The 17,499-nt window shown below is 34.1% G+C and overlaps 1 protein-coding gene across 7 annotated transcripts in view; it reads right to left on the minus strand.

Annotated features, from left to right (window-relative positions):
- Positions 1-17,499, minus strand: part of ADGRB3 (adhesion G protein-coupled receptor B3) — a 463,233-nt gene that overhangs the window by 243,500 nt on the left and 202,234 nt on the right. For 6 of the 7 annotated variants that reach the window (XM_084515008.1, XM_084515007.1, XM_084515006.1 and 3 more), the window contains 5 exons: positions 14,404-14,568; positions 10,706-10,870; positions 9,630-9,794; positions 4,917-5,018; positions 4,241-4,347 (listed from right to left, as the gene is read on the minus strand). In XM_084515008.1, coding sequence (XP_084371134.1) covers positions 4,241-4,347; positions 4,917-5,018; positions 9,630-9,794; positions 10,706-10,870; positions 14,404-14,568 — 704 coding nt within the window. The remainder of the gene's footprint in view (positions 1-4,240; positions 4,348-4,916; positions 5,019-9,629; positions 9,795-10,705; positions 10,871-14,403; positions 14,569-17,499) is intronic. The other variant, XM_084515009.1, reaches the window with a different exon arrangement.

Consider the following 17,499-nt stretch of genomic DNA (forward strand, 5'->3'; position numbering starts at 1 on the left):
TGTGTCCAGTTCTGGGCTCCATGGTACAAGAGGGACATAGAACTACTGGAGCAAGTTCAGAGGAGGGCTGAGAAGATGATGAGAGGACTGGAGCACTGTTGTGTGAAGACAGGCTGAGAGAACTGAGCATGTTTAGTCTGGAAAAGAGAAGGCTGAAGGTAGACCTCACCAATGTGTATAAATATATGAGGGGAGCATGTCAAGAGGATGGAACAGATCTCATTTCAGTTGTGCCCAGTGACAGGATGAGAGGCAACAGGCACAAACTGAAGCACGGGAGGTTCCAGCTGGCTATGAGAGGGCATTTCTTTATTGTGAAGGTGACAGAGGCCTGGAACATGTTGCCCAGAGAGGTTGTGGAGTCTCCTTCTCTGGAGATATTCAAAGCCAGTCTGGATTCCATCCTGTACAATGTGCTCTGGGTGATCCTGTTTGGCAGGGGGGTTAGATTAGATGATCTTCAGAGGTCCCTTCCAACCTTGGTCATTCTGTGATTCTGTGATCCAATCTCACTGCTTAAAATCTCTTGCCCAGAACCATGTCCAGTCGGCTTTTGAAGATCTCCAAAAATGGAGAATCCACAACTTCTCTGGATAACCTGTGCCAGTGCTTAGTCACTTGCACAGTAAAGAAGTGTCTAATGACATTCAGACACAACCTCCTGTGGTGCAGTTTGTGTCCACTGTCTCCAGTCCCTTAATCATTTTCGTGGCCCTTCATTAGACTCTCTCCAGAATGTGCATGACTCTCTGTACTGGGGAGCCTATAACTGCATACAGTACTCCATCAGTCTTACTGATGAATACATGAAGCTCTGAAATTCTCTGCCTTCAGTCCAAACTGGCAAAATATAACATGTTTTTTACTGTAAATAATAAATAAAAGTAGATAAAAAAAAGCCTCAGGGATACTGTCTAGAACTGAGGCCAATGAGTGAAGCCAGCTTGTATCCCTCAAGCTAAATTCTCTTTCCTTTCATTCTCCAAGAGAAAGATGGGATTATTACCTGCTGGGAATGGTCTCTCTGCCATGCTGTCTTGTAAATGATGTTAGTTGTTGTGTGGAAGAGTGCTTGCTGGTATGGTCTTAAATCATGACAGGGAATATGCTAACAGATAAACAATTAAACAGTGCAGATGACTGCATGGATTATGTTAATGCTTATGTTAACGCTTGGACACTTATTTACTAGTATAATTGTAAGTTTCCAGTCCAGAATCTGTGTACTTTGGATCCCAGTATATGATATGCTTTTCATAAAAGAGCATTTGCTTGGGCACAGTTCAGCTCTGTGACTTTTGGGCTGGTTCTGGATCCTATGTGGTGTGTTTGGAGGGCAAAAAGATCTCTGTATTCCTCCAGGTGGGTATGCTTTTAACACATTATGTATTGTCAGTGTGTTATGTACATCAGCTGCTTTAAATCAACTTTATAAATACCATATTTGAAGACTATACACCCATTACTATTTTATGCATTTCAGATAAGAAATGAAAGTTTTTCATCTCAGACTCATAGGAACATGCACAAAACTGTGACACCCCCCCATCGTACCTGTTCTAAGTTAGAAAATAACATTATTGTAAGTTAAGCACACTGAAGCATCTCATAAATGCTTTCATAAGCACATGTATTTATTATAGCAACACCGTCTGTCAGCAGGTTCCTTATAAAGATCTATTTTCAGGGATTTGTAGAGCTGACATATGTATCGTGGGGGGACAAGCCTACATTGCAGGCCAATGACCTTATAAGTCTTTGCCTCATTTTTCTATGATTCTTTAAATAAGTTATGTTGTTCACTTTGAGAAGCAACAAGATGTAAGACAAGCAGATTTTCTTTGTGAGCAACTCCCAGGTGTAAAAAAATCAAATTTTCTCCTTTAATTTGTATGCATATAAACTAGTCTGACATGTTGTACAGCAATAAGATGGTTTTTAGATGCTTGCATAACTTTAAAGAAGCTTTAGTTATTTTTAAATGTTCTTTGGCAAAAGATTATTTCACAGTGTGGTCTAATCATATTTAATATTTTGAAAAAGGAAATATAGAAGAATAGATAAATCTGATATGGATGCCTTCAATTGTTCAACAATGACCTCTTTCTGTCAGGCAGACTTGCAGCTCTTCAGAAAACATCAATGCATCATCAAAAGTCAGCCAGGTAAGTCATACCACTAAATAACATGAAAAAGTATTTCCCACTGGTTGTGTTGTTTATGAATGACTTCTACCAACACCACATAAAATAAAGGCTGAATATCAATAAAGAATCAGTGGAATGAGGATCAATGCTGTGAATAAATGTGGATGTGAAACCTAAAATGGTAAGAACAGAGGAAAACTCCAAAAGGAAATTCAGCCATGTTAAGATAAATACATCCTTTAAAATATTTCTGAAGATTTAAATATAAAAATAACAAGGAATAAATAAAAAAAAAGTAAGAAATAATTTGCTTTTAAATACCAGCTCAAAAAGAAATATTAAATTTCAATTTTTCAATTGCAAAATGTGATATATTTTTTTCTGCAATATATCATTATTTTTCAAAAGTGTATATATATATTACCTGCAGACATTACCTTTATTACATTATGTACAAACATACACCTTCTAAGCAAATGACATACAAATGTATTTCTGTCAATGCCCATATATAAGACTATGTATAGACAAGCTATATGCAGCTGTCATGAAAGAATAAAATGTCAAAAAATATCAAAACCAAAATATATGCAGCCATTTAATTATTATTTTTTTTTTTTCCTAGTGTGAACTCTAAAAGGATAGAGCAACATGCAGACAGCAAAATATAAGTTTCTTTGCAGTGCTTGCTGTGGAGAAAATTGCCTTAGAACTTTATTCTGTGTTATTTTAAAAATAATGTTTGAAACAATCCTGGGAGTCAATAAAGTCTAATATAATATAAAATCTACTGAAACAGAAGTGCAACTAAAGGAAATTCATGACAATCTCCAAGTGGCAAGACAGATTTGAGGAATAACAACATTGCTTCTTTTCAAGCCAACAAAGGTATTTAAACATGGCACTCAAATGTTGCACTTGGATGAGACTAGGAAGTTATGAAGCACATAGCTGTATTAATGCCCTTCTGCTGAATGACTAATGGAGCAGTGGCCTTTGGAAAAGGAGTCAGAGTATATAAGAATGTCAGAAAATATATGATGCAAGCAAAAGTCACTGTCCATGACAATTTTCAAAGGCGTTCTTCCCACCAAAACATTAACCTGGCTGAATGCTCATTTGTGGAAATAGAATGTAGCAATTCTATTTTAACCTTGCATATACCATAGTAGTATATTTATAATGTAGTATATGCAATATATTACATACATAAATAAAAGCATATTTAGGCAGTATATACAACAGTTCCTATGCAAGGGACCTTCATCTATTCCAACTGTCCACTTCAGGGCTAATCAAAAATTAAAGCATATTAATGAAGGCATTATCCAAATAGCTCTTGAACATTGACAGGCATGCATCAACCACCTCTTTAGGAAGCCAGTTCTGGTGTTTGACTACAGTAAAGAAATTTTTCCTAATGTCCAATCCGAACCTCCCCTGGTGCAGCTTTGTGCTGTTCCTCTGCTTCTTAACATACATAAGTGTATATAATAGATATAGTATATTTAAGTGTCTGTAACATATGCTTTGCAAAGAAAATTTTTGTTAAGCATGCTGAAAAAAAATAAAATTCTTTATCTAGATTTACTTTACTTTTTCCAAGACATTGCAATAGCTTCACCCTGCAATCATTTTTCTTTGTTAAATTTGAAGGTGAATTTCTAAATTCAATAGCAGGAAGAAATATCGTTTCTGACTTCCTTGTGTGCAATTACAGAATTCAAGGTACTTTTTACTCAGTGGGTCACTCTTCCAGTAAATCTCATTTATTCACATCTCATTTTCTAATAAACCAAAATATGTCTTACCTTCTAACCCCTATAAAAGTTTCACACAGTGGGCATGGAAGAAAGGAGTCTGAATCATTTCTCCATTTCTACAGTAAGATAAAACTTCTTTCACTCAAGCACGAGGAATATATAAGATCAAAATTATATGAAATATGAATAGAAATGATTTTCTTAGGTCTGTTTTGCTCCTGGCATTTCTCATCAGAAATCTGACTTGAGAGTAAATAGGTAAGCTTGTTTTCACATGAACGATTAGTAATGAATAAACAGAGCAAGTACTAAAGCTGGCTTTGCACCTACTGAATGCTGCAAGTGTCTGTACTCATTTGATATGCATCTAGCAAAGCTTGGATGTTCCCAGAAGGCCACTCCATGAACACTGAGAGAGCAGCGTCTGCTAGTGGTGCCTGTAAGTCACAAAAAAGACAGAAAATATTTATATATGTGAGACTAATTGAAAAGAATGAAGCATATTTAAACTACATTCCATGCTATTTTAAAAGGATACACAGAAACAATTTCATTCAATGATCATCTGCATATAGAGTAGTACAAGATTCTGAAAAACATTTCAGTGTTCACTTGCTGGGATTTTAGCATTGCTTTTTAATTAAAAAGATGTTTATGTTTTGCTTCATTTTCATCAGTTTGACTGATAGGTCCTATCAAATTGATTTGTCAGCTTTCTCTCTCTATCTACAATGCATATAGACAAACATATATGCATGTGTGTACATATAAGCATACATACACATCACAAACCCATTCTTAAATGTATACTATGAGACAAAGTATATTATAGGTACATGTATATGCTACATGCACATGGATATGTAAACATGTAGGCTATATGTATATTCATATATATATGTACACATGTATACATATGTATGAGTCTAGTGATTATTTCTAGAATAAAATGCAAAAGATTTTTCTCTTTTTATTATTATCATGTAATTTCAAAGTAATACTGTACCTGTGGCATTGAGAGGACATCGATTGAATGCCATGTCCCCAGCTGGTGTCCTTTTCCACACCATTGACATCAAATAATCCTCAGGACATATTTCATAAGGTGCTGCCATTTACAAATGAGAATATAATATAAATATTAATATTAATGTAAAACAGATTTTTTTTTTCTCAGAAAAGTAAGTCTTCCATCTTGCCCTAATTCTTCCTGAGGTGTATATATTACCATCTTTTGCTTTCATTTTAAGAATGAAACATATAAACAAATAGCATTGATTTTTGTATAATAACTGTCTTTGTAATGGTATTTATTTCATAGTCTGTGCCTTTACTCTCTTCAACGTTCTTTGGATGGTGACTGCAATATTAATGGGTTTGAATCTCTTTATTGTTCTATTTTGGTCAATAATACCAAGCATCTATAAGAAGCTGACAATTAGATGGGTATAAGCTGTGATGTTTATCTTACACAGAAATTTCTACAGATTTTTCTGAACCTTAAACTGTGTCTGAAAGAATAAGTTCTGAAACCACAGTTTAAACATTACGTGTGCTAAGGGCAAAAAATGAGAACTGTACATTCTGAAGTCCAAAAAGCAGGCTATATCCTTGAAATACGTTTCTTTACAATTTGGTAATTAAGCAAGTAAATCAATAATGTGGGGATGAGTGGCTATAAAACAAAATTAACTTTTATTGGTTATTGCAATATTATCTGTATTTTTACTGTACATTCCCAGTTTATAATTTTTGAGTGAATTAGATCAACACAGCAAATGTCTGGCTGATGTCATCTTACAACTTAAAGCACCGACAAATACCAATTAGTGAAAACATTCCAAATTCAGAAGAGAAAAATCATAAAAATCATGAGTTATTTAGAAGTATTATTATATTTATTTCAGGAAAATTCTAACTTCTAAAGGAACTGCTATCATTATTATTTTACAGATGGAGTGATGGTAAGGAATGAAACAATTCAATTATTTTCCTATGGTTACATGCGAAAACTCTATCTGATGCAGGAACAGACTCCAGATTTTACCCATCCAATTGCACACACCATAAAAATTGCACACACCCTCTTTCCTTTTTTACACTTCGCACTTTTTTGCTCTTTGCCCAGAAGAGTGAGGTGAGGGAGGAAATGGAGCGGTACCCTCTCTTTGCAGATGATAAAGAATACCTTGCAGATGGTTCGGTAATGTTAATATGAATCACACTTGGGCATAAAAGTTGCCTGCTAAATTTGCCTCACCATCAGCATTCCTGAAATCAAGACAGATTGTGCTGCTAAAAACGCAGGTTATCTATTAATGGCAAAACCCAAAGAAATTTGGTTATATTCTTAATCTAGAATACTAACACTGCTTCAGACATGCCCCAAAAGTGGGTGCACGAGCAGTGTTACAATGGAAAAAGCCAGACTTTGAGAAACATGTGCCACCTGGTTATAAATGTGATTACTATCCTATTATGACCTATAAACAAAAGAAGTATTCTGACTTGGAGAATTTGTGATTAACATAATGCAGAATTAATATTATAAATTACATAAATATGAAAAAATTTAGAGACCTTTGGTAAGTATGCTTATCATGCAGCTCTGGCCATTTCAGACAGAAATGACTAAGAACACTTGCTAAGGCTGATTCTCAGAACTAAAAATCTTACTTCCTTACAAATACTGCTTGGTTGTGTTTCTTGTTTGTTTGTTTTGTTTTGTTTTGTTTTGTTTTGTTTCCTCCTGAAAAGATGTGTATACATGCATATATACACACTTTTATATATATCGTGTTCTCTGTTTTATGTCAGCAAGTTACAGGTAATATCAGAAGTTTTCCATCTATCTGTTGAAGGTTAGTACTTGTATTCTTTTGCGTGACACTTTTCAAAACTCGTTTTAATTTGAGCCTACTTCCAGAGATGACTGTGTACCTCTGTGTTGTGTTCAAAGTAAAAACCATTTCCAAAACACAGAATTATGTGAAGAGAACTGCAGAAGCAAGTCAGAACTTGGATAATATGTCAACGAGCCCAGGCAAACAAGTTTGCCTGGACCCTGGTTGACTCTGCTGTGCTCTGTCTCTCTCAACACTTTGTTTTTGCATCAAGGACTGCTGTGCATAAAAAACAAACCAGTTATTTCAAAAGCTATTGTTTGGTCATAAGTTTTCCACAATGACTCCTGCTCAACTAGCTGCCTAAGAAATTCAGTATTTTTTTTTCCTTTTTCATATTTGTTTACAATTTTCTGAAGTTATCCTTCATAAAAGGATCCCTTGAATCCTTAACGCTGCTGACCTGTTAGGAGTTTAGCTTGGGTTTTAATAAAGGAGCAATGACTGAAGCCAAAGTATAAGCAGATCTTTTGTTCCCAGTATATTATACGGTAGTAGAAAACATCTGTAGTTTTGAAATTACTAATTGTTTATAGAAATAAATCACAAAGAAAGATAATTTCTGTCTAGAAGCCAAGTAAATTGAGAAACCTACTTTCAGATAATAGTTCTGAGCCTGCCTTTCGTAGTGCTGATTATATTCAGCTTCTAGGAATATCTGATGTAAATCAGCTCCTGCAAGAACCAGTTGGAGAGGCTTACTGATAGACTTGAAGATCCTGAATAACATTCACATGATGCAAATCTCAAATAAGTCCAGTCAATATTTTCAGTCAGTCAAGTGAACCTCTCTGTTTGCAAAGTACCTTATTAACAACAGCCTGCATAATAGAAAATGGTCTTATTCTCCTTTTGCTTATAAGTCAGCAATATATAATTTCATCTTCTGTAAGTCTAGAAATCTGGGTGATACAAACTAGTACAGCTTCATCCACTTAACAAATATGTTATGCACATCTTCAGAACTGAGGATCTGGTCTTAAACTTACAGTAAACCAATGTTAATATATAAAAAAAATTAATGTTACAGTCTCTCATGTTTCTCAATGATTTAGACAAAAATATCTTTTTATTATTTCTGTACAGTATTTTTCAATTTTGCTGGGTGTTTATTAAAAATAAATCTATCATTTTATTTTTAGTAATGCAAAGTTTTGGTAAATTATCCACTGTCTACATTTAAATCTGAGATTCTTTAGGAAACTTCACTCTAGAAACAAACATATCTGTTATTCATGTATAATCTTCTGCACAAGTATAACCTGTTAAAAGATTACTATGGTTTCTATAAGCATACTGATTCTAATGTGGAATTAATCAAGTTAATAAATACATAGTGCAAATGGAAAACAATGTTCTGTGTGCATTTGACTTACAAAGACATTTGTAAAATATTCTATTAACAGCAGGTGGCAACCTTTTAAAATTGCAGCAATGTGGTTTTACTTTGAAATATATAAAGACAAAACATTTCAGGAGTGGTTTTATAAGCAGAAGCTTGTTTATCTGAATGTCTGTTTATTGAGAACATTCCCATTAACCTTCTCTTAATGTGGTGCTTTCATAGAGGAAAGTCTACATTTACCAAGTAAATTATTTGCTACGGAAATTTTAATTTATTTAGGAACCCAGTACTGATTCTGTTTCGTCCTACTTTTCAAATAATGTACTAAAATTAAAGAGACCATTGGAAAAGTTAAAATTGGTAAACTTTTCCAGTCTAGTATTGCAATTTTATAAGTAGTCCTTTTACTGTTTTTCAGATGCAATGAAATTCGTTGTACTACTATGTTGCAACTATCTTGAAAACTGTTCTTTGATGGCTGCCAAGGGATAAGCATGCTGCCTATGAAAACCTGAACTCAATATCATAAAATTCACATCAGATATATTTCCTATTTACTGACTGAAAGTATCTCCGCTATTTAGGTCTTTTTGTCCCTAGCACAGAGTCATCAAAATATGAAGCGGAGTTTTCCCGTAGTCAGTGAGATTGCTAGATTAATTTTGAAGTGTCCTGGCCTGAAGTTCAGAGAACAGATTTTCCCAAGTGAATGACTAAATCATCCTACACCTTACTACTTGCACCTTATTTTGTTATCTTATTCCAGGGCTCTCTTTTTCTCTAGGACGTCTCTTCACATATGTTCACCTCTGAAAGAGCTAAAAAATGCACTTTAATTATCTGTCACTTAGAAAGACTTAAATCTATTGTGAGGACTAAGTAAAAAGTGCTGCAAATAAATAAATTTAAGCATTATATTAAAGGAGGAAATATATATTTATTTTTATTCTTTTTAAATCTTTTTTTTTTTAATTAAGTGTCACATATATTCATTCATTCTATACATTATAGTAAGGTTCACTGCTTTTCTTTACTGCACTGGAATTTACCCCAAATGTATAACATCAAGGCCATCTTGTACACTGCATAAAAATAATTCCACAATTTACAAAAAAAGGACTAATATTCTTAGAAACAGTATATTCAGAGATAATTTCTGTAGCAACTTATTTCTACCAATGTAGATATACCTTGGCAATGAAATATTTTTCTGATATATTTCTATAATACGGCATTTTGATTTATTTCAAACATGAGGCATTGCTCATATATTCAATTGGACTAGTTTAAACCCTGCTACATAACCACAACTCTACTGAGAAAAACAACAGTGACTTGTCTAAAGCAAGGTCAGATATGGCTCTTTAGGACTACTGCTTTACGGATGTTGATCTTGTTTCTCCTAAAGGTGACTGTTAAAGTAAGCCATATTGCAGTGTAGATAATAACAGTGATTATATCTGCTTCTCACCAGGACACCTCTGTTCACTGCACCGTCTAACTTCCTCTCCAGTTCCCTCGCATTGCTGCCCAGTCACAGCAGCCCCTTGACAGATCCTTATTCTCCTCTCCCAGCCACCGTCGCAGGACTTGGAACATCCACTCCAGTGGCCCCACTGGTTCCACTGGCCATTTGCTATTGGGAAAAATATAATTACAGTGATGACATAATAACAGTACTAAAGGATGACATATAGGTTATTCTTTACTTAGGTAAGAGAAGAAAGCCCCCAGTAGATTAGATGCATTTGTGTAACTAGCAGTGACAAGTGGAAGATACTGGCCATGGAACCTCTAAAGCTGGGGGAAGTCTCTACTTCTTTCCTAAATATGGGCTTGTTTAAATGACTTGCATCTCAAGGTTAAAAAACAAACAAACAAACAAAAATAGGCTGGTGAGTTGGTGAGTTTTAACATCGAGTTAGTTGCAGAACACACAGCACACAGTCACTTTTGCATATTTTTATATGCAGTTTTACAGTGCTATTGTAGGGGTGCAAATAATGATATGCAATGTACGTAAGCATCATTTAAAAAAGTAAATAAATACATTCTTGCATGTGATATTTTAGAACCAGGACTTTACATGCTCTGGCATGTTGAATGAGGCCTAAGAGTATGTATAAATTTAATTTACCCACTGTGGAATTCTGGTCTTATACTGTCAGAGGATCATGAAACAGTCTCAGAGTAAGAGAGAATCATTTCATACACATTAATTTTCTAATTAAATACTAAATATTTTAGTCCTCAAACAATTCCTTATTTTTTGCATGTCCTTTAAATGGCAATAAAACTGAAAAGCAGGCATGCAACCCTTGCCATGCAGCCTTTTGCAGATGCAGCCTTTTTGTCTCCGGGTGGCTCATCAAATTAAAAGGGAGACAGGCCCCAGATTTGCTCTGGGGAGGCTGCTCTGTCCTCCACAGCCCACTGGGGCCTGTGGTGGACTAAGTACGTGCCCGTGTGCCAGCAGCTCCACTCAGAGCAGCAGACAGGCCCAACCCTTCACTTCCTCCTCCAGACATTGGTCAGGTGGATACTTACCAGTGCACTCAGGGTTATAGCACTCCCGGCTCTCAGCCCATGGTCCCCTGCACTCGGATCCGCCGTGGGCCGCAGCTGTGCACTGACGGCTTCGCTGCTGGGTGCCATTGGAGCACGTCACCGAGCACTGGCTCCACGGGCTCCACTCCTGCCACTGTCCATCCACTGCCACAGGAGGCACAAAAGAGATAGACACAGTAGAGTTACCACCAAAACCACGCTAGGCCTTGTGGGTTTGTTCTAGGGTATGGGTATGAACACGTCTCTTTGGGCTGATGCCAAAGAGATTTGGGCTGAGCCCAAAGAGGTTGACTTCTTATAGCAAGCAAATACAGAAGTTCTTGTTACAAACTACTTTAAAATAATTTTAAACTATTTTTTTTCTCTTTCCTTTTTATCTTATCTCTTCTTTTTCATCTCAGATTTTACACAGATGTAACAAAGGGCAAATTATGACTTTGCTCACATACCACAATGTTTGAAAAACTGTGTAGTTTTCTTTTTCTTTAAAACGAAGTATTATTTAGGAGACTTGTCTTTTTAGGTCAAAGTGGAGACCTGTCTTGTAAGCTCTGAGCCCTTAAAAGTGATTCTTTACAGCTGCAGCTATCATTTACATAGGTCAACTTATAAGATTCTTTGTCCTGACTATAAAATTAGTTCTGTTAGCTGAATAGAAAAAGGAAAACAAGAATTACCACATTGCCTGACATAAGACTGTTCTTTAGATTTATAATATTGCATTTATTGTTATTATTCAGTTTCCTTCTTAGAAAACCATCACAGTTCTTCAACAGTCTTTGAGACAAAATGTAGGAGATCAGAAATGGCCTGCCTTGGTCATCAAATCTACTTTCTTTGTTTGCATACTGAATAATATTCTTCCTGAATTTGTCAAGATGAGTGTTTAAACAACATAGATACAGAGATGAGTTCTGTATTTAGTAGTTTGTATTAACCCATACACTTTGGTTTGGAATAATATTTCCATGCGTAAATGTTATGTTTAATTTCATATATCAGCAATCTTATTGATGCAAATGAAAATATTTAAAACCAAAATTATAGAAAATATAAACCAATTAAGTTCCCATACAAGTTAAAATTTACATTGTATATAATGGATAATGGGACTAGACAGTGTTCTTAAAATTGGGTAAGCATTATGAAATGATATTAGTGATTGTACTAATTCAGAATCCCACATTTCTATTGACTTTAAAATCATCATTGCACCTGCATTTAATGAATATAAACTCAAAATTTGGGTTGTAATATAATTTAGATTAATACTATTCCTTGAAAACATGGTTTTATAATTACTGTTGTCATAAAAGCATCATTGCTGAAAATGAGTAAATTCTCTTGCTACATTTGCCAATCCCTGATTTCAGGATTCTTCTGAAGGACAGTTGGGATAGTAGCTTTCAAAGTTGGTGGAGTTAAGAATTAAAGAGGAAACAGGATCTTTAATTTAGTGATTTAACTTTTAAAAGTTCTTTTTAAAGGTACTGTGTCTGTATGGGTGTACATATATTCAGTGAAATACAGAAGCGAACTATTTTACCGCTGTCCAAAAATTATCATAAAGCATTTCTACCATTCAGAGATAATATCTGTACCTCTAATTCCCAGGATCTTAGAGAACTGTGAAAGGAGGAAGGGTTTTCATTATTTTTTTTTCCCTTCAAGTTTTACATTAAAGATTTTATGTAATGTCTGGTTGTGAACCACTTCTCAATGCAGATGCCTCTCAAGCTATGAAGCTGTACCCTGATAATTTATTCAGCAGAAATGAAATCTTTCCAAACATGGAAACTAGTTGCATTCATTAATCATAAAGGCTTTATGTGAAGAGGAAAACATTATGGAAATTACATTTCGATGCACCCTCTTCAGTTTTATTCATTACTATATAGTATTATTTAGGGTAGGAAAGATTGAATCAATTATTATAGTGTCTTTGGAAAAAACTCATTCTGTGGCATCTCATATACATTTCATAGTTCTCCCTTCTTTAGGAGCAAAAAGTGTGTGAGCTTTCTATTTCAGAAATACTGCTAAAAGGCTAACGAATTGAACATGAAGATTCCTCTATAAAATTGAACATTCAAATTGGAGTAAATCTTCACATTCAGCAAAGATTTAAACTATTACTTTAAATGTAGCCAGTATACAATCTCCTCTGGTGAAAGCCACTGTTCAAATCCGGAATTCTGAGATAACCCTTTATTTTAACAGATTAGGTGCACTATCTTTGTGTGTTTTTTGTTTGTGTGTTTTGTTTTGTTTTGTTTTTCAATACCAAAGTGAACTGAATCCATTAATTTCTTTTCAGCTATTTCTATTTGGCATTTTTTGTGTTGTCAGTTCTGCTTCGTGCTCATATATCATGTTAATTACTTTTGTGTAGGCAAACATAACATTGCACGGCTGCCAACTTGGCCAAAAACTGGATTAAGTCATATTTTTGCAGCTGTATACAAGACTAAAAGCTAAAGTTGGAGTATTCTTTGCTGACCAGAATAAAACAAAGCTTGGGCTTAGTTTTTTGTTTTGTTTTGTTTTGTTTTTAAGTTTTATTTCTGTGAGGTGCTAAGTTCCACCCATGTTTTCCTTCTTCTCTGTTTCCAAATCATCAAACAACCATTTGTTAATGAAATGTCCATCAACCCTTTTCCAGAAGAGCTCCAGTCATGAGGAATCCATTCACAGCAGTGCTAACTGTGAACATTCAACAGGCCTACCACAAATGCAAACATAACTGTCAGACAGATCTTGTGGAAGAAACTTCCCACATTATAGCTACCTGACACTTTTTCCATTCCTAGGTATTAAGCTTCCTAGGTATTGAACTATGGGTTCTATAATCATAAAGAAGGTGACTTTTAAAGAAAAACCTTTTGTAAGTATATGTATATATCCATATATATGTAATTTTTTTCATAATTAATCATAACCTGTGAACAGACATTTTAAAATCAATTTTGCAATAATAACTTTTTTTTTTTTTTTTTTTTTTAATTAGTTTTAATTCCCATGAATGAAAGGTTTAACATGAAAGCCTGAAACCTACACATTGTTTACTTGTTTAGGGGTAGTTTTTTGCAGATGTTTATCACTAAACTCCCAGAACTAAGGCACTTAAAATTGTTACCATAAGGGATTAAATGGGGTTCAAATAGTGTCATAGCTTGTGTCAGCCTTCTGTCTGCACACATGTAAATGATATCCAGTTTCAATAAATTAATAGCAATTAAAAATTTAGTTTCTCATATTTTTTTTTAATGTGTATGTGGTGAATAAATAATTATGAATGTCCCAGTGAACTTAATCTAAGCAGACATGGCAGATGCAAACTATGTAACCTCTGAATGTTTCCCTTTAAGCCACACTCAGAAAGTTGCTTGTCTTTTGGTTCTCTAAGAGACATCCTAAATCAAGGTTTCTTATAAGTGCCATTTCAGAGAGAGAATTTTGAAGGAATTAAGAATTGCCTGCTTGTACAGTATCTCAAACAGTTATCATACTGATATATCCTTTTGATCACCACAGTCAGAATTATTAACAAGATTACCCTTCCTACACACTTTGCATGCCATTTGTGTGTGTGTGAATGCAAAACACAATGAACGAAATCACAAACAACCCACATCAAATGCACTGTAACAAAGCAAAAAGTTGCTATATAAGCTCACCAGGGCAGAGTGCAATATTGCATGGTTTATGTTGTGTTTCAGGTCCATCACATGATCTTCCCCCATACTGGGGAGGTATACATGACCTTGTCCTAGTTCTTTGGCCTCGACCACATGTGAATGAACACAGACTCCAAGGTGACCATTCCTCCCAAACGCCATGTACTGCAACAAACCAAACAGATTTTAACCAGAAACAGACACAGAAGTAACAAAAGGATTTCAAAATAAACAAAATCAATATCATAAAAGGTAATTATTTTGCCAACTTCAAGTATATCAGTACACAGGTAATCTCTAGTATTGACAAATAAAACCTTCGTTGTAAAAAATGGTTAATTTCAATTTCAAACTCTTATCTCTTATAAATTATATTTAATTTTGAACCATTTTTTCTAATCTTTCAACTAATCTCACTACCACATTTTATTTTCTTTTACTCTTCTAAGAAAGATGGCTTCCATTTTCTAAAGCTGGTTATGATTTTCTGGTGTATGACCTGAGATATGTTTAATAGCCCTGATTTTCAGGAGACTAGTCCTTGTTAAAACCAGGCATACACTTTATGTCTCATCACAACTGTAAAAACTAGAAGGAATCAAAATAAAGCTCTCTTTTGAAAATAAAGGCATAACTGGTAATTTCTCACTGTTACCCTGGTAAACTGGGGCTCTTACAATTGTTGCATGTTTAAATTAATGTGGAAACATGACAGCATTTGTGCTTGATTAGCTTCCTCAAAAATGCCAAGAGCACACAAAGAGATTTTAATTTTTTTTTTTACATTAACATATTAATTGATCAAACATATATAGTAACACATGCATCTCTGCCTTAAAAAAATGTTGACAACAAACTTCACATACTTTCAGAGAACATGATAAATTATAAACACATATAAATATTATTATATACATATATTTCATAAGATTAATATAGAGAATCATAGAATATGAATCTTTTCTAACTTCCAAGGCAGAAGAAGCTAATACACAATATCTGTCTGAGCTTATATACCATATATATTCCCTTTTCAGAAACAACTGGAGTTAAATTTTTAGAAACTCCTAAAACATATTATTGTTAAGTAATAACACTAAGAGAACTCCATACATGACTTGGCAAGACAATTCTTTGTAAGTTGAGAAATAGTGCAAAACATGCTATAGCTATTCTTGTTAAATAAAAGCAGTTGCACAGATTTTGGTTAGGCTGTGTTTGGAAACAGGAAAACTAGAGTAATGCCAGACATTTACGAAAATCCAGAGGCTTTGTACCCAGACTGAGCATCATAGATGATAGATATCATATCTATGTTTCTGCAACATTGTCTGTTTGAAGGATGTCTGGAGGGTGAAAGTGTATAACACCTCAGTGTATCATTGGTAATAGTTCACAACATTACAAAAAAATAGATTTTCTGGATTGTCCACACATCTCTTTGATTACTGTGAAATAACTAATTTTCAGGTTTCCTTTGCCCTGAAGGGGCAGTTTCACCTGCCCAGTTTCTATAAATAAAACATTGTAGATATCAGAATAACATTTTCCAAGGTGGAATTCAGTTGTGAAGGGTAGGGAAGGAGGTATATTTCTCTTGTATATTATCATAAAATATTTGGTAAGATCAAGGGCAATTCTGCATGTAGTTATGTTCTTTTGCATTTCATTAAAATTAAGGAAAACTGTTGTTTCAGATTTTACTGCTAGGGTAAAATTTTTTGAGGTAATTTCATAGAAATTCTATCTGACATAACATGCCAAGCTTCATACAGTGAACATTTTTACCTGCTAGATAACAGCTCAATTGATGAAAGATTTTGAGTTGGTCACATACAAGTAGTTGAAAAGTAATTATTCCATGTCCTACATAGATAGCTTTATTAAAATTCTTTTATTCTAAATATCACATCAATCTGCTTTATATTAGCAAAAGAAAAAAAAAAAAAGAAAAAAAAAATAACAGGGACATTTCAAATGAATGTAATACTGACAGATTTTAGTCTAATTATTTTAGAAATGTTGATTAATTCTGTCATTTTGGTCAAAACCAGGAAACCTAAGTCTTCTGAAAATAGTAAATTGGTGATCATTGGCATATGACCCATTATGTTTCATCTTTTCTTCAACAGGTACTATACTTAGAAGAATACTCTGACCCAGCCATAACATTTGAAGACTTTTTTGCATAGGCAATGAATTAGATTCTGAGTCTATTCATACCTCTAAGACTCCAGATTTATTAACATACTAGAAAAATCAATGAGAAACCAATTTGTAAGATCAGATTCCAAATGGCAGTCAGTAATAACAGAGATATAATTTTATCTATTAATACAACAATGGTTGATTAAAAGATGCTCTGTTGAAACAAGAAGAACTTAAAAAAGTGCAAAACATAACAAATAACAATTAATCCAAATTAGAGAAGGAAGATGCTGTAAAAATAATATGTTGTAAAGGTCTAGACACTATGTAGACATGAGTTTAAGTCTAATGTTTAATTTGGAGTTTCAGTTTGTTGCTGTCAAAATATTATAAGTTATCTTCATTTAAAAATGAATAATAATAATAATAAAAAAGCACAACAACAAAACACAAACAATTAGCTGAGGGCTTCTTTAAAGCTATTGTCTTGAGCCAAGAGGTATATCTCTTCTGGCAAGAATGACTGCATGTTAGCAGGAACGTAGAGTAATTATTTTGTGATTTTGGATTTGAACAGAAGCAGAAACAATATGTTTCACTTTGATTGGATTTAAACTTGCACCAGATTCTATCTCTTTCTGGTTTAAGGTGAGATGTACTCAAAGTAATCTTCTGTGAAAACAGTTAGAACAGTAAGTAAAAGCTTCATAGTACCTTCTTGTATGTACAGGGCTTGTATGTCTAAGAGTAGTAGAACATGGTTGGACCAGATGATCTTAGAGGTCATTTCCAACTTTAATGATCCTATGATTCTATAACTAATAAAGTCAAAGATGGGAAAGGCATACCACTAAGTAAACAACCATTATGAGCATAGAAATATAAAGGAAAAATAATCTATACAATGCATCACAGCTATGTCCAGTATTATCCAGATCAGCTTTTTTT

The sequence above is a fragment of the Aythya ferina genome (genome assembly GCF_964211825.1).
Source record: "Aythya ferina genome assembly, chromosome: 3".
Lineage (NCBI taxonomy): Eukaryota > Metazoa > Chordata > Aves > Anseriformes > Anatidae > Aythya > Aythya ferina.